The following is a 23,845-nucleotide window of genomic DNA, read 5'->3' on the forward strand; positions in this document are numbered from 1 at the left end:
TCCCCCTAATTGTGGAGGGTTGTAGAGAAGGTAGAACTAAGTTTCATCTTGAGGGTGCACAGCAGAAGGTTGGGTGGCAACACTCAAGAGTTGCAATTGGGAAAATTCCAATTGGGTGCAAGAGGGGCAAAAATCCCTATGGGAAAGTGCAGTTACACCCTTAGTTTCACTATGGTTTGCAGTTCAGCAAGCTCACTGAGTGTTCCCTTTTGCCCTGCTTTGAGCAGGAGGTTGACTAGATGACCTTGAGAAGGCTTCCAGTTTTGATTGTGATGCTAAACTGTATAAATGATAGCAGGTGGCAGTGGAGGAGCTCCAGAATGCTTAGACGGAGTAATTCCAGTGTGTGATGAAATGATAAATGTTTTGAGAATCTTGTGGTGATTTTTTTCAATCCTCTGATTTGGAAACAAAATCTGAATGCTGTGTACAACAGGAGTTTCTCTAAAGCTTCATAATTGAATCTGAGTAAGTAGAAACTTTTCTGGAGGAAGAAGAAAACACTCAGTCTAGGTTTAGTATTTATATAAATATTCTGGATGCTGCTTCAAGCTGTCACTGATAACGGGGGGGGGGGGGGGGGGGCAGAATTTTGCAATTTGTTCCTGAGGATTGGGTTTGGAGATTTTAGTCCTGGATTAACTTGGCTTTTAATGAGTAGTATATTGCATGAGAACTAGAATACTGGTAAATGTAAAGCAGCTAGTGAGAGAGGGAAGCTACTATAAAGATAAAATTAAAATCATGTTATTCGGGCTCCAAAAGTACCATGGCTCAGTCATAAGTTTGATCATCTCTTTCAAAATTCAGCACTGAAGTGTAGAAAGATTGTAATAGTATCATGCTATGAGGCAGTTAATCTTAATGTTCCCAGATAGATTAATCACCTTTTATGAGGAAACTCTACAGAAAGTCTTACTGGTTAAAGTTGATATTTGAAGCTTGCTTTTTCAGCGGTGGCTTTCTTGTATCCTTTCCATGACTATTGGTAGGACGTGATTTTATCTGGCTTATTTCTGACAGTACCTTAGTGCAGATGGAGCTACCATACGTAGGTTGAGTATTGCAACAGAGGTGTGAAACTGTACACAAGTTACAAGATCCTTTTTCTCACGTGACTTCTGCAGCGAAGTGCTGAGCCATGTTGCTGGATTGCTGTGCAAGAAGTAGTCTCATTTAAAGGACTCCTGTTTTAAGGAAGCCTGGATAGTTAGTTTAAGCTATTTTAAGCTGGGCTTGTCTAATTCTTCCAGGGCCTTGCTGGAAGACACCAGATGTGTCAAACATGCTTCTGGAATGTTTCTCCTAACACATGTAGTGTGGTATCGGATACGCAAACTATTACCTCAAATGCACTAAGAAGGATTGAATAAGAAATTGGTATTTAATGTCATGAGACAAGAAAGCTGGACAGTCAGATTCCAGTTTGCAGGCTGCGCATCAGTTTAGAAGTGGTTATGGGTATAGTTCATAATTTCAAATATGCTTTTAGAAATCCTTCTGGAATTTGTTGCATTTTTTTTATCACACCTTAATAACCTCACCAGCTGTCAGATTTGCTTGATGGCACGCTGGTCAGCCCGTCATTTGTTACCATAGAGAAGTTGTAATTCAGTCAGAAGAATTAAGTCCAGGGAGGCATAATGAGCAGTTCATCCATTTTTAAAATAGATCCCTCTAATTACATTGTGCAATGAATATACTGTGACATCAGTAGGAACAAATCTGCAAGGTATTACAGCTTTGCTTATGGTACCAGTTCTCTTCAGATGCTTATCTTTTTTTTTTTTTTTTTTTTTTTTTTTTTTGCAGTGAGACATCTACTAAAATACAAATTGCTTTTTTTTTTTTTTGCAGCATTTTTGTTAACTTTTTTTCCCCCTAAGGAAAAGATTATAATAATATTTTTTAAATCAAATATACTACAGCTGACCATGCTCAAATGAGATTGTATTCAAATACTTATCTATGCTAGCACGAAGTTCCAAATCAGACATTGGTGTTAGCATGCATTCCCTGTCCGTAGAGCTTAATTGAGAAGACCCGAATCATTAGCCCTCCCTAGGTCCTAGGTAGGGATGTTTAATGGTCCTTCAGAAGGCCAACCAACTTCATAAACACAGATATCGACATCTTTTTTTGCAGCTCTCAAGGTGCACGCTTCACCAATTTATCTCCTGGTTCCCATCATTCAACCTCTAAAAATCAAGGTCTAGTATTTTAGTCTGTGTGTAATAGAAATGTTGAAAGCTGTGGCTAATTCCTTGCCCTGTGAAAGGAGAGAAGGACTTGTGTACCTACAATTTATTAGAGGAGAGAGAGAAAGAGCATTCGTTGTTGTTTTTAATCTTCTAGAAAAAATGGCATATCAATAACATCTGCTTGACAGTCTGTTCAGATTGTCTTTGGCAGTTGAGAGAAGGGCATGTTGCAGCACTTAGCTAGCATTGAATGCCTCTCATCTTAAATTTATTTGCTAAAGGGTGATTACTAATGCAAAATACAAAAAAATGCATATTGAGGGTTCAGATTTTTTTTTTAACTAAGTCTTTGCGTTTCTGTTTAACTTAATGTATTGATGAGATTTTTGTTCTTGTGAGCCTGTTTCTTTTAATGAACCTTTGATCTTGTTTTTTGTTTTGTCTTGTTTTTTGTTTTGTTTTCTGTGGCTTAATTATAAAAGGTCTTTTGTAGAGGGTAAACAGAACGTGCATCCTTAGCCGATCTACTGCTGGCATTTACAAACGACAGACCAAATCAGTGCGGTGGGTACAAACCTGTTGAGTACTGCTCCTGTACGGACCTGGAAGCCAGAACGAAGCGTTCCAGACGCGTCTCCAGGCTGCAGTCTGTTCTCTGCTGTGGTTTCGCTTCCCCGTTCCATGACTTCAGCTACGGCTCCTTAATGTATCACCTTTGCAAATCATTTCACTGCCTTTGGGTCTGTTACTTTTACTTTGGTTTTCTCTCTCTGTTGGAAGTGTTTGCTCTAGAAGGCTTTGGTATTTTGTCAGCTAGCTTGGACCTACTTTCATTACAAGCTGTGGGAGTTATGCTCTTAATGCATAGTAGTAAGAATTGCTAGGGAGCATTGCAATTATTTGCAAACAGGTTATTTCAATTAGAACAATAATGTGTTTCTATAAGGTAGTAATGACTTTGATGTGACTGTTTGCGGGGTTTGGTGTGGCATATTGACAATCGCTTTTATTTAATTTTATTAAATGAAATGAAAAGAATGTGTTTTGCCTTATAATAGTCCAGAAAGAAAAACTCGGTGAACAGTCTGTCAGCTGGAAGGCCATCTTGCTGTCAAGACCTCTAAAGTGCAAATAAGTAAACCTGACTGTTATTTTAATTCTTACCTTAAAACAAATCCATAGAGAAAAATATATTGCCAGTGTTATAAAAGGAGTTTGTTTAATTACAAAGTAGCCTTAAAAGGAAATGCTTTCACAAAGGAAAACCTAATGTAAGAGGTAAAAAATATTACTGCAAATAAAAAATGAATGGTGCATTATCATTAGTAAATGATTGAAAGGTTTTTAAGCTCTTATTTTCTTATTAAAATGTATAGAGTTATTTCATTCTGCTGGCGTTTTTTCAGACATTTCTGTGTCTGCAGTGTATCGGTATTTTTCCCATTAAGGATAAATTATCAATTGTATCTTAAATCTGTTTAAGAGGGGTTCTGGGGCTATGAAATTTCATGTGTTAAGGAATAGCTAGGGACAAGTTCAAGTTAGGAATTGATAGCTTTTTCTAATTTCTTTTAGTTCTTAGGAGATTAATTGAAATTTAGCTTCAAATTTACTTAATTATACCTATTAATAAGCAGAAGGACTTACAAGTCTTCCACATGAGGAGGAAGAAAATTTGGGGCCTGTAAGGAGTATCTGGTGTGCTTATGAAATAGAAATAAGTAATCCTAGAACATAAGGAGCTGTGTGTCTGCAGACTCACAAATCAATAGTCTTCCTTCAAATGGAAAAGGATGCAAACTGAGGAAGACTGAGGTCGTGTACTTGTGTTGTTTTATCTTACCTTGTATGCACACTCGCATACCCCAGTGTTGTAATAAATAGTGAACTTTAGCCCTTTGATATTTCTCTAACTGTGTTTGCCTGCCTGGGAATGACCTGCTTCAGTGAACACTTTAGGAAATGCAAATCGAAAATTGGTTGAAATCCTGTTTGCTTATCTGCTATTCATTATAATATAACAGCGTGTTTCGTCTACTGGATTTAATTAAGCTGCTAGGAAACGTTGAAGTCAGTAAAATCCTTCATCGAGAGAACGGCAAGCAAGTTGTCTGTGGCTGCCCGTGATTGCTTGTTACAGATGGGAAACACAAATGCAGTCGCTGTAAAAATACATTTGTTAACTGACTTTACAGACAGTTCATGAAAGGAAGTTACGGAAATCCATGTCCCAGCCACAGCTGTATCTGGCTTTCTGACAGCGTGCTGGGTAGGTCCACAGTATTCACTTCACTGCCATGTCTGGTACCTTTGAATTTTTGACATTCAGTTTTTGCTCAGTTGAACAGCCTGAGAATGTACCTTTAGAAATATATATTTTTAAATATTCAGAGTTTTTATTTTTTTTAACAGTATTTCTTCATCAGTCACTTCTTTGTGTGACCTTAGAATGTTAACCTTTTCTGCAAAGTCTCTAAGGTATGGCTCAGACTTCCAAGTTCTGAAGGTGATCTCCAGCATACATTGTGCTAGTTTTATAGTCTATGTCTGTATTCTGGGATATGGAAGCTCTTAAGGGAATCCTCCAGCTGTCCTCTAATTCCATATCAGAAAAAGAGAGAAATTTTTTCTCTCCAAAAAATCCTCCATGGTAGCCCTTTGTTAGAATTGTCACTAAAATTCTAGTGCAAGGAGGTATACGGCATTCCTGGATTGCTGTGGCCTCATTAAGTTAGAGAAATAAAAACTGTTAAAATTACTTTGATTGTGTTGGAGAAATAAAAAACATTAAAATTATTTGATGATGATGTCCATGTGTCCTTTCTTTCTCTTTCCCTTCTGTCAAGCCTGTTTGATGTCCTCTAATTTGCTGACATGAAGTATGGTAGGTTTTGAGCAGCTGAGGACTTCTTTCCTTCAATATCCAAACCATCTTAATATACATGCTGTTACCAAGGGCAAAAACTCCAAAACTAATTCCTTGGTCACATTAATTATTTTGGAATGGGCAGCCAGGGAGACAGGGGGAGAAGAATTGAAATAGATTTATCTTTTTTCCTGTTTTTGTTGTGTAAAGCAAAAAGGAACCAAAATACATTATATTTATTCTTTTAATAGGTCCACTGTTTTTCTTCTTGTCAGTTTATTTTTTCAATCTTTTTAAAATAGTAGTAATCAATCATTCAATGTCTGTCACTCTTCTTCCAGTGTTTGGTTGTTTTCAGGTTATTATGGTAGGGCTTCTGGATATATTAATCTGTAAATGAAGATTGTTAAAGTATCGAAGTATCTAACATGCCTGTGTTCCTCTGTTGAGATGATGGCTAAGTTGGTTTCTAGCTACTTTTAATTATCTGTATCTTCCTCGCAAGATGAAACAAGGTCAGTGCGTAGCTGCAATAAATCAGTAATTGGAATGAAAAAAGGCAGTTTCAGGAATGTCATCGTTGCCCAAATTTAAAATGGAGCAGGGAAGCAAAGCATAGTAGGAAAGGATAGTGAGAGTAAATACACAGCTTGAACGTAGGGGCTCAGTTCAGCAAGTTAGTTACTTCTGTAAAATGGATTTTCTAACAAATCTGAAGTTAGCCCAATGAGGATCTCAGTGTCACTGTATTTTCATATCACTTCTTTTGTTTTATGACTTGAAATTTAAATATTGCTTATACTCTGCCTTCCATCCCATGATGTCAGTGTGCTTAGTAAACCAGATCAACGTGAAAACAAGCAGAGAGGAGTTCACACTGATACACTGTTGTTCAATAGTGTTTGGAAATACAACTGGACATCTTGGCAAGAAACCATGCCGTGTCTCTTCAGATAGCTGAAACTGTCGGGAGTATTTGTGAGGGTTTGATAAAGTCTGTTGCTTTTGAGGTGAGACACAAAATAGATGGTAATGCTGGGCGCCCGCTGGAAAGTTGAGGAGTTCACTGAATTGACCGGGTGCAGGAACAAGCGCTGAAGATGCTTGGTTGCAGGTGGAAAGAGTGAAATGTAGGAAGGCAGGACGCCGGGCGCTGCGGCGGGGACGGGATGCCGTCTGCTGAGGTGTCTGAACTCTGGGCTGCCGAGGCTCGTGTTCTAACCATCCTGGTCGTGCTTAATTTGTAAATTTGAGAGGATCAGTGCCTGAAGGTGACTTGCTGCATTAATGCTTTTTAAAGATATTTAGGGTATGATTGATTTTCAAAAATCTTAGCAGATACACATTATTCTGTGGACTGCTACTGGATATGTAAGAGATGGTTATAGGAACTTTGTCATCTGAAAGTCTGAGAGCCGTGTAAATGGGAAATAATTTGCAAAGAGGAGTAGTGATTCTGGCTTAGGCCCTTGTGTAAGAACAGCTGGGGATTCTCTGTTGAACAGAGGCAAGAAAGGCTTCTATTGCGTCTGCTGTAAAAAAAGTATTTTCTTGGGTAGTAGAGCGTCCTTTGTATTTTAGGCCATGGATTCAATACAGAATCAAGGAAGGAGCACCATTTTGTAAATCACCTTTAAAAAGAACTCCAGTAAGACTCTCTATTCCGTTACAGCAGTTCCTTTTACGCTGCAGGATCTTAAAAGTCATAAGTCAGTTTGTTCCAGAATCTGAAGACTGCCAAGTTACCTAATCAAATGTATATATGGAAAGCTAATTATTTCCTAATACAGTACTCTTAATGTGAGACATTGAGTAATAAAGTGGAACGTCTTTAGTTTTCCATTGCCTCTTCCTGCCTCTCAGGACTCTTGCTGTGAAGTTCAAACATTGTTTTCAGAGGATTTGTGAGGTAATTCCTAGTGCATACGGATGCACATCTGTTAACTTGTGTGGGAATTTTGCCAAGTCCCACTTATTAAAAGCAGAAGTACTCCTCTGGTGTTGATTTTTAACTGGATCAGTGCAGTCAATGATGCTGAAATGACTGGAATGTGATAAAGAAAAATGGTATCCTAAGCCAGCAACATGGTCCTTCGCTGTGGTCTGTATCTTGAACCTTGATTTCTAACCTAGATTGAAGTGGGATTTTCTTAAGCATGTGCAAATGCCTGCAAGAGCTATTTATGTAAGATATCCTGTTCAACAAGGGCTGTGTAGGATGCTATCTTCATTTTCAGGAACAGAGCTAAGCAGATCGAAATTGCAGATGATGCAGAGCAATACAAGGGATGTAATGTGGAGATAGTTTGAAAACTGTTTCAGTGTGTCTGCTCTCAGGATGAAGACTAGTGCTGTTTGAAGTAGAGTAACCTGGTCTAGCAAGTCTTACCTTGGAAAAATAAAAGGGGGTTTGATTTTTGAATGAATAGTATGTAGCTTGGTGATCAAGGCAGCAGAAGATGAACAAGTTTAAAGCAATTTCCCCCTTCCACTCCACTTCCTTACCGGACTGAAGATTTTTGGATTTGATTCTGACTTCAGATACAGCAAGAACAAGGGTCACGTGTAAAACTTGTGTGGCCACTTGTAAAAATGAAATTTAGTTTATGTAATGCTAGTTTAATATATAATATTACAGGATGTGCTTTCTATAATATTGGGTAATGTATAGGTTTCAACAAGCCTGGATGAGCATCCTGAAAGCAAATTATGGTTTCAGCTTTGTAGCGTTGCTTCAACCCAAATTGACCTAAGTGACAGTAGTTCAGATTTACTGCACTGGAAACTGGAACAGGGCAGGTGCTACGGCAGGCTAAAATTCTCATTCGCCAAATCCCTCCCGGTGATGAGGTGAGGCGGCGGCATCCCAGGCGAAGCTGAAATACTAACGCAGCAGGGTCACAGGAGCTCTGTGCTGGCTGAGAAGTCCCTGATGGTGGCTTTGGTGCCTAGGCTCTGGGCTCCCTGCCCAAATAGCCGACGTGTTCCTCTGTGGCCGCAGTGCCTTGCTGGCTCTGCCAGAGCACCGTCCTGTTCTTCTCAACACGGCTTTTGGATGGAAACGTATAGAATGTTCAAATTTGCTATATTTGACTGGCAATACCTCAGGAGACTTCAAATGCAGTAGGCTATCTGTTATGCAGGAAAAAGGAGGTGGGAAAAGCTTGAAAGTTGGCTGCTGTGCAATATGGAATAGTAAAAGGGACTTCCAACAAAACCTGGAAGTTCGGTCATCATTCTGGAAGTGAATATGTATTTAACAAGATTCCTTTCCAAATATTTGCAGTTAAGCAGAAGCATTCTCCCTGGTTATAAGTGAACCCTCCCGTTTTTTTTCCCTGTTAACTGCCTCTGTTTATATAACCATGCCAAAATGAAAAAACAGCTGCTTCGGTATCAACACCTTAACTAAAGCGTGATTGCTACAATATATGAAGAATAGTTTAAACAAGGTATTGGTTTAAAAGGAATGAAAACTGACTCTGTCAAGAAACTGGAGTGGCTGGATTTTATATGACAACAGTGGTGTAAAGTGTTTGAATAGGCCTAAAAGGACTGCAGTTCCTATGTATTAGGACAAGTATTTAAATGATTCCGTGAAAAATGTAGATGGTGCAAAATTAGGTGCAAATCTCTGGAAGGAAAGGCATTCTACCTATGAAAAGCAGTTTGTTCTTCACTCTGCAGCATGTTTGGAAAAAATGCAGCCTCTCACCCTGTGTTCATGACACTTTACTTGGTTTTGCACAACAAAAAATATTTTACTTACATGTTCTGACATAACAGCCAAAACAATTTTTAACAGTCTGTGAGCAAATTTGGTTGTTGTGTCAATATGCGTGCAGAATTTAAATCTACACTGTGGTGAAATAAAAGATTCTGCTGGGATGCTCTCAGTGTATATGCCGTATGCTACGTACACCCATCACGATTGTTCGGGGGAGGAGAGGTTCACAGACTATTTTTAGCCACAAAAAAATCATTTCCAAAAAACGCTTGTTTGCTCTATCATGGTATCTGTCTTCTTCAGAATATGCCAGGGATGCTACAGATTTTAAAAGGATGAGAAACAGATAAGCACAGGTTGCTAAACACAGAAATTTAAGTATAAAAGTATGTTTAACAAACATGCTGATAAAATTAGCTAGAAAGTACAATTCTGTGTTGCTGTCCTGTAGCATTCTGCAGTTCATGCATAATTATGCAGTGAACCAAATGAAGTGGCATTTTCAAGGTCTATTCTAATAGCTCTGGATAATCTGTTTAAATATTATATAAATGCTATTACACAAAATGATCTTCTAAATTTATATTAAGTTAATATTAAATTTCATATTAAATTTTATTTTACATTGCTGTATTTAATTGTCGTGTTCTCAGCAGACAAATGTGAATGTTATGTAACTTTATGTAGCTGTTAATGGCTAATACGAGAAGTCTGAACTTCAGCAGTGCTTTTCTTCCAGCTCTAACTTGCAGAAGTGGTTTTCTTCTGGTTGTTTGCATGAGTATGCATCTGTTTGGTTGTATCTATTTGTATATAGTAAACTCCTACTAGACAAGTTCAAAATCTTTAAATGTTTCTCTAAGTTTTCTCCTTAGCCAGATGTCTCCACAAGAGACATAGGATGCTGAATATCTTCTATATCTGATTTGGAAGTCAGTTCGTTTGCTGACATTGCTGTTTTTGTTCTTTGCGTTTAGTGTTGCATCATGCTTCATTTTGTTCATGTCTTGTGCTGATAAAGAATGCTCTCTGAAACACCTCAATAGTTAGCAACAAAGGGGTTTTTTCATTTGCAGGAGGATAAAGCTAGTTGACAGACTTCACTGGAAATAATTTCTACTTATTTTCAGGCCATGGTTGTAGATATTCTCCCTCTTCCTCCATGCTTAAGGTGAAATGTGCCTGCAGTAGTGTCCTTTGTTGTCCTTGCCTGCTTCATACTTATTATATCTTAGAATTTTATCTCTATATGTGTGTATATCTATAAATAAGCCAGCAAGGGTGGTAGATGGTGTTCTCCCCTTTTACTAAGGGAAGCTGAGAGATAGAATATGCAGGAAGTAACAGGAGCAGAGGAAGAATCCAAACAATCTCAGATTTCAGAGCAAAGATTTTTTTTTTTTTTTTTAATGGGTGGAACTTTATTTAGATGTAGGCAGCTGTATCACACATCTCTTTCACCTCCGTGAAATGCTGAATATCTTTGTAGTTTTATAAATACTGATATTAAGGCCTATGAAACTTGTAACATCTTCCAGATCAAAAGACTAATTTTGAGTACTGTTGATTTTATGGTTTCCTGTACACGTTTCTTGCTTAGAATGGTAATCCAGATTAAATAATGCTTTTTTTTTTATTTTTTAAAAAAAAAGGTTTAATGGCACTGGAGTTGACATACTTTTGTCACATGAGCCTGGTTGACACTGCTGACTTCCTTCTGTGCTGCGTGGTAACTGACCTCTTTTCAAGAGGGAACAGATTTGGTGCATTTTCAGTAATTACCTGGGTAGGAATTACTTGGCCAGAGAGAAGAGAGAATTCAGCAGTAGTTAGCAAAAAGATTTGGAAGGAGCAGTGGATTTCAAGTATTACCAGGAGAGACTTTTGCACAAGGCAGAGTAGTTGTGCTATTTATTTATTTATTTTAAATTAGACTAGAGGAGTGTCAAAAGAAGTTAAGACTGCAGAATTACAGATTTTGGTAAACTTTTAGCTGCATAGGCATGGGGTGACTGCGTTACCAAAAATAAAAAAAAGGTTGATGATGCATGGAAAAGAGAAAAAAGGATTAACAATTAAAACAATATATGCAAGGCAAGGTTTTGTTTTGCCAATAACATTTTCTTTTCCAATTAAAAACTAGAAATGTCTTACTGCATTTAAGAATAAAAGAGTGAGGAATGACATTTGACTGATTTTTTTTTTTTTTTTTTTTTTTTGGTACAATTAGAGATTATGATATCTGACAATTTGATGGAGAAAAAGTAAAATGCTAGTTGAGAGGGGCAGGAGCTATTGTGGCATATAATTGCTGGCAATTAAATAATACAAGCATAGAAAAGAAAAGGAAAGAAAGACAAAATTCGGAAATGCAAGTCCACTTAAAAGTGAACCTCAGTCTGTCAGTTTAACAAACAAAATGATTTCACAAATACTTAATTTCAGCTATTTAATTTCCTAATCCTTCAGACTGTAGAGCACTTTTACAGTGTCCGAATACAAAAGTTCCCGTTATAATGCGAACAGTTTTCTCAGTCACTTTTTTTGACTGCCTCAAGACTTTGAACTTAAATAACTGCTGAAGGGAGAAATTACAATCATTCAGCAGTTTATAAATATACTGCAATATGACTAGAAATTCTGTGAAGCAATCAAGCCATTTGTCATAAGATTTTTGATTACCTAGAGAGTTTTTGAGTTCAGAGCAGCTTGCTGTTAAGCTACGATACTCAGTAGACTTCTTCACTTTGTGTATTTTAATACGTATCTTTAAATTAGGATCTGTGTGTTTAATAAAAAGGACATCCAAAACTAAATACAGAAATCCAGCATCAGGACTTCAGAGACAGATCTCGACTTTTAAATATGTATTTCAAATCTGATCCAGTGAAGAAAAGTTCGTAATGCAGTGGGTGAGAACTTCAAGGCTAGTTCTCAAAGCCAGGTATTTTTGAATGGTGTTTAAGGAGCATTTTTCTTTATTATATTTCAATATGAGATAAGTAGTTAAAGATACTTTAGAAACATGGAAAAAAAATACACACATACCTATATATGTACACGTACATAGACACGAACAGATGAAGTTGGACCATGACTTCTGTATATTTAGCCTTCTGTGTGAAGAGTTGTATGGATTTCCCGATTAAGATTCAAATCATCCATGAGGTACTAGATTCTAGCTTATGATCTAGAATTTTAGCTAGGCCTGGAATTCAGATACATTGTTCCACGTGTTCGATTCATTAGAATAGTAACTTGACTTTATCACAGTATGCTCTAAAACTAATTCTGATCTGAATATTTCTCCCTTTATTCTCTGATCTACTTTTGAAACAATATTTAAATTAAATGTGTGACTTAAATTTTCACAACCTTCTTGAAATTTAATACTATGATTTATTTTTATCCAGTAACTTAGAATGCGGAATGGTTAATATCGTCTTCAGTCCTGGAAGAAATAATGCTGTTCCTTGCTTAGTGCTTTTTGTTTAGAAGTTAATAATTAAAAAAAAAAAAAAAAAAAAAAAGTAGTATGTTCTGTCACGGACTGTTGTAGTATGACTGCCAAAAAAAAATTCTTTTTGCTTTACTAATAGCTGTGTGCTCTTTAGAGAAAAAAAAAATTTTTTTGCATCTGATGACATGCAGAAGTACTGTATGGACCTGCCATCTATTACTGGGTGCCACATGAATGTACTTTATGCACCCTATTGCAATTTACTATTTTGAAGGAATAGTCTTAAATTCTGTTACCAAAAATAACAACTAAAATTGAAGCATAATTTTTTTCCATATAAATTTTATTGAGATAGATAACAGTTGGGAAAGATTTTGGCTAAAGCGTATAGATAACTTCTTCGAGAGAATGTGTGGCTAGGTGCATGTAATTGCTTCCATTTTTCTATTTTTTTTTTCTTCTGATTTAAGAAGTGACTTTTTGCATGTTTGCAAGTTAACACCCACTCAGTGGCTTGTGTGGAAGTGCTCTCATTTGCAAAGCAACATAATGAGCAGCTAGTGAGGATGCTGTTCCCAGCTGCCAGAGGGTCTGTGCAAAGTTGTAATGACTACTGTACCACTGTCAAGCTGTCATGGACTAAATGAGTGTTTTAAAGTATGTTTGGTGGTTTTTTTTTTGGGGGGGGGGGTAGTTGTTCTTGAATTTTCTAGAAATTCCAACTTATTTTTCCTTAACTACTAATGCACAAAGGATGAAATACAGCTTGATCTGTTTGATTGCATGCAGTAATTCGTGAATGTGAGACCTAAAGGGAGAACTGTCACCATTTCAAGGGGATCTTCTCAGCTAACTTGAACTGAATTTCTAGAACAACAGAGATACTCAAGACAATTATAAGCTGATCTGGATAGTAGGACTCTCCCTCTGCTAGACTTGCTGATTGGTAGGTGATACTGAATCATGATCACAAGGTTTTTATAGTCGGTCACTAAGGGGAATATTTCTGAGTTTTCTGACTTGAGGCACGTGGTGTGATCTTCTTTTGTGTGGCTGAAAACAAAGTTGCTGTTGATTGATCATAAGAAGCACTATATAGAGAAATATGAATGATTAGATTTTGGTTATATCAAACTGACCAGGGTAAGTGTTACGGAAATTTTGAGATTAATCATTCTGTACCTCACTACCTAATCTGTAAAATTCAATATTTTACAAATAATTATAAGCCTTATTTTTAAGAATGCTAGAATGAGTACCACCTAGAAGCCTAGGAGAAACATATTCAGAGCAGTGAGAAGTTTGCTATAAATAAAGCCTAGGGCTGTGCATCTCATTAACTAATTATCCATTCTTTACATTAAAAAGGCAGAGGTCTCTATGGAAAAAGCACATAATTATATAGTTATTCCATGTAGTGCTTCCTGGTTTTGAATGTGGTGTTTTGCAAAGTTCTTAGTCCTAATTCTAATGTGGTATGGGTATAAGGTGCCCAAATCTTCTTTAAATATGTAGAGTATTGACTTTCATAACAAGGAAGTAAACCACTAGACTTAAGCTACTGTTAGAGATTGCTTCTTTTATTTGTAGAAATATGTGGAACTAGCAGTGGAACACTGTAGAATCTGCCATAGTTACTCTTGGGGTTGGAAAAAAAGGATGCGAGTGTGATTTGGCATGAGCTTAGGGAAGCCAGTGCCCAGGTTTGTGGTGGTCTTGTGCAACTTTGGATTTATTGGCAGGCAGAACCTGTGTATACTACTAATAAAGCATAGTTAGAATTGCTGTCACCTCCTGTCACCTTAGAAATTGGTGGGTTTGAGGTTTGTATCTTGGCTGTAGAAGTGAGCTGTGTCACTCCGGAAAAATACTCCGGTACTGCTTTAAGTCACTGAACCCTCAGAGGAGAATATTGCTTAGTATTTCAGAGCTGTCCAAGGACAGGGCACTGGGCAGTCAGTGAATCTTTTACAGTGTTCTCCTTTTTAATGAATTTAGTCTTTGTGTTTCAAGAGTTGTTCTGATACAATTTTACTGCCCGCTTTCTGCTACGGGATTGATTTCCTCTGTTCGGTAGCGTTTGACGTACAGTATGGGATCAGATACTACAACAAATTGATTCACACTGTTTCTGCTGCAGATTAAGACATTTCTGGTGACCTGTTTGTTAGAGTCTCATCAATAAACTGATCAATGTATTGACTCCAACTGTGCTTTTATTCTACAGTAATTTCTTAAAAGCAATTATGTACCATATAGCATGTTAAAATATGATTCTTGGCCTACTAAAACCATCTTGGAAATGAATTTCCTGTTCCTATAAATTAAGTTTCCCTATAAATGGGAGAAGCTTGGACTTTCACATGCACAGATGAACACTGAACTGGAATGTATAATTCTGAGCTAGTGAAAAGAACTTTCCATATATAAGTCCAGGTTTTCTACTCAATTCCACGGTACATTTAATGTCAGAGACACTGATCTGTGAAATGATAAATTTTCATCCTAACGCAGCATGTAACTGTGGAGTAGGAAGGCTATTAACTCATTGCCTTTCCTAATTATTTTGGGTAAACTGGGTGCACTAAAAGACAGAATCTGGTTATTGAAGTCTTTATTATTTAAAAGTTGTCTTTAACAGCCAGCATCTGAAATCAAAGAGAACAGTGATCATTCTCAGTACTCCTGGTTTTGGAGGGTCACATGGATAAAAAGGATTTTAGGAAATAAAGTGTTTAGAAGAATAATTGGCATAACAGCCTTAACAGATTGTGCAGTACAGTGATTGTACAAAATACCTCTTCATTGAAAATTAAAATTATTCTGGAAGTGAGTTATGAAAAATTAGCAACTGAAAAATAATATGCAGGTAAAATACTGAATATATAAAATACATAAATTACATAAAATTGCTGATAAAGCTCATCTGGAGATTAAAGGCATGTGCAGTTACATAGATGAAAAGGAAATATCTTTGTTTAGAGAATGAGTCTAATACAGGAAGCATTTTTTCCTGTTATTGAAAAGTTAACTTTAATGTTTAAGTACATTTTGAAAACTTGACTTTGAGACTGTTTTGAGTATTTTATATTGCATTTTTTTGAAAAACAAAGTTATCTTGTATGACTTATTCCTATTGTTTGTGATTTTTAAAGTATCTTTATTTTGTTTAACTAAAATTGTTCTTATTTGTAGTCTCTGTGGTACATAAAATTTGAGGGGGGGGGGATGAGAAGGAAATCTTTAATTCCTAAATTCTTACAAATATCTCTTTTCATAGACTGTATTGTCTGTGGTTTTGTGGTTTCTTTCTTGATGCAGTAAGTCAATATATTTATGCCTGTTGACTAGAAACTGGGAATTGAATATCAGAGATGCTGACATTATCATATGTGTGAGAGCTACATGTGACATCTTATGAAAAGACTGGAGAAATCTGTACTTCTTTGAATCAAATTCACCAAATTCACCATGGAAGTCAGTCCAAGTTACAGTAAAAAAAAAAAAAAAAGAGTGCATGTTGAGGACATTGTATATGGACAGTGTGGTGTGGAGTATTACAGTCATGTTGGAAGAAATGACTAAGAGGCTGGATATGAGAACCCACCGCAAATAATTAGCGTGGAGAAAAGGGAATACTAAAGTAATCCTGAAAAAGCAACTGGAAAGACCTTAATTCTAGTTCTATTCTACAAGCTGTTGGCAACTTTAACCTGATAATGACTGAAATATGTCTATTTTTGAGTATTACAGTGCTTGTTTGGTGTAGCCCCACCGTTCTGACCGTGTCCAATATGCTTTTCAATGTGTTGTCTAGGAAAGAGGATGCGTTCTACTGTCAGAATTGGTGGTATGTGTTTATTTTCATAGGTGAACTACAGTGGGAAACTAGAAAATACACTACTGATAAGTGAACTGAATACCATACTTTTGCAACATCGAGCCCATTTCAGTTGTATGTTCTTTTGTTTTTTTTTTTTTTCATACGTTCAGTGACGAACAAGAAACCAGCTCAGGCATCTATTACGAAGGTCAAGCAGTTTGAAGGTTCCACGTCCTTCGTCAGGAGAACGCAGTGGATGCTCGAGCAGCTTCGCCAGGTCAACGGTATCGACCCGAATCGGGTGAGCGTGCTGAACGGTTCGAGAACGTGACAGCTGAGCGCTTTTGGAATTGACTTGTGAACCAGGCAGCCTTCCGCCGTTCAAAAGGCAGCTGGAGATATAATATACAGGCTGAAGGGCAAGTTCTCAAAAAAAGAAAGTCGTCTGGAGCATGCAAGTACAGTTCAGTGGAAAAGGCCAGAGGAAGCTGCCTAAACTCTTCAGTGAGGGGGCACCAAATTCTGTTGCTGCCCAGTGCAGTCTTGTTAACAGAAAAGAATAAACTCCTCGCTGCTGTCATACGAAGTGTACGGAATGGAATTCTCTTTTCTCTGGGTACAGGGACAGTGAAAACAAGAGAGAGAACACGTAGTTGAGGGATATGAGTTTTAACGCCCCTACCCACCATCTGCTAGGTAGCTCTGTAAGCAACAGCTTGGGATACTTTCAGATTGGAAGCCCTTTCAAGTGCTTCAGCTTAAACAAGTTCCTTCCAACCTTGTCTTCCTGTGATTTTTTAGTGGTGTTGATTCAAAATGGCATTTATTAGATGAGGTTACAAAGTGATATCTAGCAGACGGTGCTAAACGTGCAGCAATACTGCTTGCATAGTGTCCATTTCTTTTGGCAGTTGATGCAGGGTGCAGAACCAGGGTTTACTTTGTTCTAGAACTGCTTTTTTGTTCATTTTACCTTGAGACTATAAAAGATTCTGGATTTCCCTTATCAGTTCTCGTAATAACTGGGTCTTGCTATTTGTTTCCCTTCTTTGGGTGACTATACAGAGCAGAACTGCATCTCCTGTATTTTAGCATGGAAGTGGATCCAATTCTTGAGAAGCTTCTCCATGTTCAAAAGAAAATCCATATGCAGTATAAAAAAGACAAGTACCTATATAGCTGTAGATAACAAGGACTTCTTATGAGATTCCAACTTTTAACTTTCTTGTCTAAAATATTCCTATTTTCGATTCTGGGGTTCTTTCCTCCCCTCCCCCAATCCCCCCAAGCTGAATATTTCTCGTTATAAAAATATTCATGAGAAAAAGAATGTTCCTGTCTGTTTATTTCTATTAAAAATCTGCAGGGGAAGAATAATTTCAGGATGAAATACATATATGTATGTATATATACTATATATACATATATATATATATGGTAGTTCTAGATCTTTCTTCAAATCATTTATAACACTAGAATGATAGTTTTTGTGCTTGTTTTGTTTTTTTCTTCTAGGATTCCCCAGAATTTGATTTACTATTTGAAAATGCTTTTGACCAATGGGTAGCAAGCACAGCCTCAGAAAAATGCACATTCTTTCAGGTTCTTCATCACACTTGTCAGCGGTACCTTACAGACAAGAAGCCAGAATTTATCAACTGCCAGTCTAAAATCATGGGAGGTAAGCCAACGGGAGCTGGAATTCTGCAATTGGACATGAAATGATGATTCCCACGTGTGTGGGGGTGTGCACATGCATAAGTTATATATATATTTATATCCAGACACACACTTCTTTTATTAAAAAGAACTTTTTATTGGAGTGAAATCACCAGTGGGGTTCCACAGGGATCTTTGATGTGATCCGTATATTCACTTAATGTAAATTGTTTGAGACTGGAAAAGTATTTGAGGAAAATGTTAGTACTGGATTTGCTCTATGTTTTTCCATAGATGACTTTGGCTCCTGTCAGAAGTGGGAGATTGAGTTAGTCCCTTGATGTGACACAGTACATAATCATTATGTTTTGGTTAATACCAAATTTTTAAACCAAAAAAACCATTAAAACCAAAATAATTTTCAGCTTGTAAGTCTGTGTGTTCTGCATATCTTATGTCAATATGTATTGATACTGTGTGTGTTTAATGCCTGCATTATAATAGTGCAACTGAAAGCACTTTGTGTTTTGTACGAAGGAGGAAAAGGTAAAGTGGCTGTAGAAAACTTATTTCTGAGGCCATTACTGACTGTACTCATCCCTGCATTAAGAGCTTATATTAGTCATTTTAACGAACTGCTCACTCAAGGGAATGAGCACGCTTGCTCAAAGAAATGAGCAGTCATCCAACTGGGAGATGGAATAGCCATAATAGTCTAAGAAATTAAGAGTAATATTTTCCTGGTAAAACTGTCCTCTCTGATTCCTTGTTTTTAATTTGATTTCATCTGAAAAGGATAGCACAACAGATACTATTTTTACGGTTCTTTCTCCAGTGATTTTTCGTCTTTCCTATTGAGCAAGCGTTGATGTCCCTCCCTGCACACGCACACACACACACACCCACCAACAAAAGAGCTGAATTAGCAAAACTGTTGTAAAGTGATACTACAACTATTTTCTCAGCAACCAACTAATATTCCAGTCTTATTGAAGTAACATATTCCAAGAAATATCTGTATATGAAATAAGGAATTTCTGTATCAGAGAGAGATCATTAGGTATTCATAGAACAGTAAGACATACGTAAATTTTTTTCACAAATACTTATTTTGAATATGATACTTAAGTCTACTTCTGAGACAAGTAATTTTGACATTTTCTAGATAAAATTGTAAAAAAAATGGTGTTTAAAAAAATTGGAAATTTGAAATTTTCTATGAAATGTGGTAGACGCTGCTACTGTCCCAAGAGCATTTAGGAAGAAATTTAATTTGGGATATGATAGGATTAACTTCTCTTGGCACATTCAAGCATATGATTAACTAAGTTGTCGGTTCTGTTAATATCTATTATCTTTATTTCTGCTACCCTCACAACAAAACAGAAGTGCAGAGATTGTATTGGCTTTTTAATACAAAGGCAGAGATGATCAAGAACTTAATGGAAAGATTTTTTTTCCAGAGTATTTTTACTTGTTGTTGAAACAAAATTTTTCGTGAAACAGAATTAACTAAAGGCATTGGAAAAAAATAAAATAATTTCAGCCTACTAACTTCAGTGATTCAGGAAATCTGTTCTGTCTGGTAGCACAGGTTTTCACTTGTAATAACAAAAAAAAAAATCCTGTTTTCCACCAACATTTTTCCTAATAGCTAGTGTTTTTGACAAATATTTGGCAGAATTTATTTTTTTTTCTTTTTCTAGCATCTTTTTCCAAGTATTGTTTCATTTTATGAAATAATAATCTCCTAATTTTTGTCCTCCTCTGTCCCCCTGTTCTTAGGACATCCACTGATTAGTTAGTGTAGCATGTTTTTCAGTTCTTTTCTAGCTTTGTATTTAATGCCTGTTAATTTCCATTAGTTATCGTTCCATATTTTGAGATGCCTCTGTAAGCATACTGGTTCACCTTCAGTATTTCAACGTCACATTTGACATAATTCTTTGGTAACATAAAATTAAATGCTTTTCATCTGTCAGTATCTAGTCTAGTAATTGTAGAATACCAAGAATGGTGCAAGGTCCAGGCGGTAGTAGTTTTACAGTCATGATGTACAGAAGTATAAGCAAAGGAAGGTTTGTAGGAAACAGGTTATACCTTGTATAAACCGGTTATCTGTCCCCATCCTCGCCCACGACCTTGAGTTTAGTCAAATTTAAGGCAGACAAATCCTTCAAGACTGTAAAGGGATTTTTGTAGTTGACAGCTTATTTGCTTTTTTCACGTTCTCTCCCCTGCTTCTTTTCTAGTCAAGGCCTCTTTTAGCCTTGCAAAAGTGTTATGCTATTGGTTTGTTCATGATACCTCTAATGACAATGAATATTTCAGGTTACATTGGCTATCTTTCCTACTTCCTTTCCTGAGACTGGGAGACCCTACAGTTGATACTGCTGATACAGTATTAGCATCATGGTAATGAACCACTTGATCAGTTGGTATATTATTAATAACAAAAACATATACCTAATAATTTGACTAATGGAAATGGACGAAGCTTTCTGGATAGAGCCATGAGAGGTATATTAACAGGATGACTTGAACTGGTATTTGTAATGCAACTGCAGAGACACCAGCCTATGCTTCTCAGTCTATATGTGGACCGGAGGGGAGCTTGCTTGATTGATCTTCTTTTAAAGGGTTTCATGACATATATTCTTTTTCTTACTGTTTCCAGAACTAGGTGAAAGACAAATCTTCCAAGGCCTTTTACAGGCTTTTCTCTGCCAGAATTCTAGATATTCTCTAATGCATGTAGTAGATTCCTAAACATCTCTAATAGTTGTCCCATTGGGGAAAAAGTAATTACTAAAGACAGATTGGCTACTGAATAATTGCATAATATATTTTGGCAGTGGCCAAGATTAAATGCATGAAGACATCAGAAAAGATGAAAAAGTGCCAGAGATCCAAGCAGTGTTTGACTTCTTTGCCAGTATGTACGGCATTAAGGCCATTTTGTTCAGAGATACTGATGCTATTCAGACACGAGGCAGAAACACAGCTATACTTGCTTCTATAATACGATACTCAATTCTTTGAGTCATTTTGTATTCAAATTTACTAGCAACCCAGTTACATCTTGAAATCATGGGTCTGAATATGCTAACTTAGCAGTAATAAACTTTAAGCTTCAGCATTTGTCCATCAAGCACCACTTCATGTTCTTCCAGTATTTCTGCTTCCATAATGTTGAGTCCTGGATATAACATCCATTACCCAACTTCTGAAAAATCATTCTTTCTCTCCTCCTTTTTAGAAACCTTGTTTTCAGTTTCTCTCTGTACTTCAGTTCATCCAGAAACATTTCTGAGCTGTCTGAAACATTGCCCACTGAAAGACTATTCTGCATTGTAGTATTTCAAAAAGTGTTTATTACTGAATCTCCAGTAGTTGTCTTGAAACTTATTCTGATCTTTTTAGAAATCAGTTAATCAATTTGTTAGCTTTCACATTTTGACTTCTCGTGTCTTGAGGTAAATTCTCAGAATTAGTCATCAGGTTAAAAAAAAAAAAAAAAAGTATCTGCTTAATATCTGAAATTAGTATCTGCTATCCATTTCCCAATCAGTGAAAACTATTGTGGGAATATTTTCACTTATTTCACTAAGTATTCAAGAAATTTCTGAATGGAAAACTGAAGTCTTTTATTATGTCTGTTCTGGAACACAACATTTTTAGCATTTCTCTCTGTCCTGTTTTTTCCTTTAAAGAAATGAAGCAAATATTAAGGTCTAACCAAAAGCTGATCAGTTGGAGAAAAAACTACTTTTCTCTTTCCCAGTGAGTATCCTATCAGCCTCCAAACTGTTAAAGAGAAGGACGCTTATTTTCCCAGAGGCCCTGTGCAGCTCCTGATTTCTTGGTTCTGTGGTGACCTGTTCTTGTAGTTGTCCCTGGCTCCAGCCTGCATTGCAAATGGTTGCATATGGACTTCCTAAGAAAATTCCCCTTGGCTTAAGAAAATTCCCCTTTGCCTCCATGGGAGAGGAATTTTGTTGCTGTAGAGCTGAGAAACTTCACTGCCCTGTGCACCTTTTTCTCATTTAAAGAGCACAGACAGATCCCTGTACACCTTAGTTTGCAACAGACAGCAGTTAAAGGAGGAATGAAATGATACAAGATGATAACTAGTGTTTTCACTGCAAAATTTGAGCTATGAGATGGGCTTTTTATCAAAAGTTCACAAACTTAACTTCTAACTACTGACTTAGGAATAATGAAGTCAGAATTTCAGCTTATGCATACTGACAAAATTTGAGAATATTTACTGTGCTTTGTCACTTTATTGGGGGATTATTATAGTTAACTGTAACTCAAAAACTGGTAAAGCAAGCAACAGAAACTGGCATTTCAAACTCAGATGAATATGTCCCCTCTAGCCTGAGGAATATGCACGTCTACCTTTAGCTCATTTGCTGATTAGAGCGACTTTATTTCCCTTTTCTGTAGTTTCTATTTTAGATTCGATGATTCATCTGCTTGCCTGGATTCACCTGATCATAAAAAAGAAAGTAGGCAGTTGATTTGGAATGAATCCTTTGCCTGTCATGGAAAGCTCTGCTGCTTTCTATGAAAGCATCATTATTTTATTAAATTCCCAGCAAAATTGGAGCTGTCATTTAAATAAACCCAGCTGACCAGTTTCGGTTATTCCTCCTTTCATCTCGGTGAGTTCTCATTAAGATACTTTGCAGTCTCTGAGGGCACTAACTCTCCGATTTCATCAGGAGACATCAACGGGAGAGACCTTTCCTTCTTACCGTAGAGGACAAAAATGCCCCACTTTTTGCATCAGAATTAGGAAACACAGTAATGTATTTGCTTGGCACAAGATCGTCCAAGAGAAGGGTTGTCTATGCTCTCTTGTTTAAGTATTTTGATATAAAATGGTTCTATAGGTTATTATTTTGATTTTCATCTTTTTAAAAATCAAGTAGTTGTACGTTAAGCTTTTCATCTCTTCTGTCTTTAGAAGCTTTGTAATTTAGTGTATGAATATAATAGACTCTGTCTCCTAGTAGATGTAGTCAGTGTACTATCTGTGTGGTTGGAATAGCAAAAGAATTGTGAGCATGGGCTTGTAATATTACAGTTGAGAAGATTCCTGCCTAATTATTATAATAATAATTCTTACATAATCTTACGTTGTTAGAAGTAAAATCTAGCAATTTCGGTCAGAGATGTCTATGAGTGAATTTGTGTTTATGCAGTTGTATACGATTGTTTCAGTTGGGAGTAAAGATTGTTTACAATAATCTAAGAAAACGTGATCTTTGAATGCAGGGATGCTGTTTTCTTTATCTGTAGTCAACCTTGTTTAATCAGTTTATGCTGACACTAATAGAAATTTTGCTATTGTCTTCCATAGAGCAAATATTTCTTTCAGTATACATATGAAGGCTTAATCGGAGAAAAGAATGCATTATTCTCTGTAAACATATTGGTGTAGTTCTTTGCTCTAGCATACACATAATACAACCTGAAATAGAAATCAAGAAAAAACGGACCCAGGCTTGGCTTGTGTTTTAATTTATGTTCAGACTGTGTTAACCAGTGTAAGATAAAATTGCTGAGAGATATGTGGCAGTAAATATATGTTTAATTTCTTTCTTTCACCTGTTTCTGTATTAAAACTATTAAGCCTGGAATCACACCTAAAACAACTCGGTTTTGATAAATTACTGCTAGAAGACTTCCGGGAGGAAAGCATCACAACTGCACAATTTGCTGCAGTTCTGTTCTGGTTTGTTTTGGAGTAGATATTGCAATAGATATTGCTGATCGTGGAGCTGCCTGCCTCTGTGCAGTCGTTTGCGGTACAGTGGAGCTTCCGCTGTGCTGCTAGTCCTGCCGAGCAGAGCGGGAGGCGAGAGGGCTGCGGAAACGTCCGTCACCTGCAGACCAGGTGTTTGCTAGCCCACACTAATTCTTGACATAACACTTGGACTGACTCTGAGGATGAATCTGACCTTCGTATCTCTGGATAGGTCTCTGGGATACATTATTTTGAACCCTTTAATCAAGGTGAATTGGGGACCTTCGAGAATTAACAGTTGCTGCCACCTTTAGATGCGTATTAGAAATGCATAACTCTGGGAGAGGAACA

The 23,845-nt window shown here is 36.8% G+C and overlaps 1 protein-coding gene across 8 annotated transcripts in view; it reads left to right on the top strand.

The window, feature by feature from the left end:
• STXBP6 (syntaxin binding protein 6) overlaps window positions 1-23,845 on the top strand; it is a 118,144-nt gene that overhangs the window by 74,039 nt on the left and 20,260 nt on the right. For 6 of the 8 annotated variants that reach the window (XM_062577478.1, XM_062577479.1, XM_062577483.1 and 3 more), the window contains 2 exons: window positions 16,248-16,378; window positions 17,593-17,758. The exons of 1 other annotated variant lie outside the window; for it this stretch is intronic. In XM_062577478.1, coding sequence (XP_062433462.1) covers window positions 16,248-16,378; window positions 17,593-17,758 — 297 coding nt within the window. The remainder of the gene's footprint in view (window positions 1-16,247; window positions 16,379-17,592; window positions 17,759-23,845) is intronic. One more of the 8 variants, XM_062577485.1, reaches the window with a different exon arrangement.

The sequence above is a fragment of the Rhea pennata genome, chromosome 5, assembly GCF_028389875.1.
Source record: "Rhea pennata isolate bPtePen1 chromosome 5, bPtePen1.pri, whole genome shotgun sequence".
Classification (NCBI taxonomy): domain Eukaryota; kingdom Metazoa; phylum Chordata; class Aves; order Rheiformes; family Rheidae; genus Rhea; species Rhea pennata.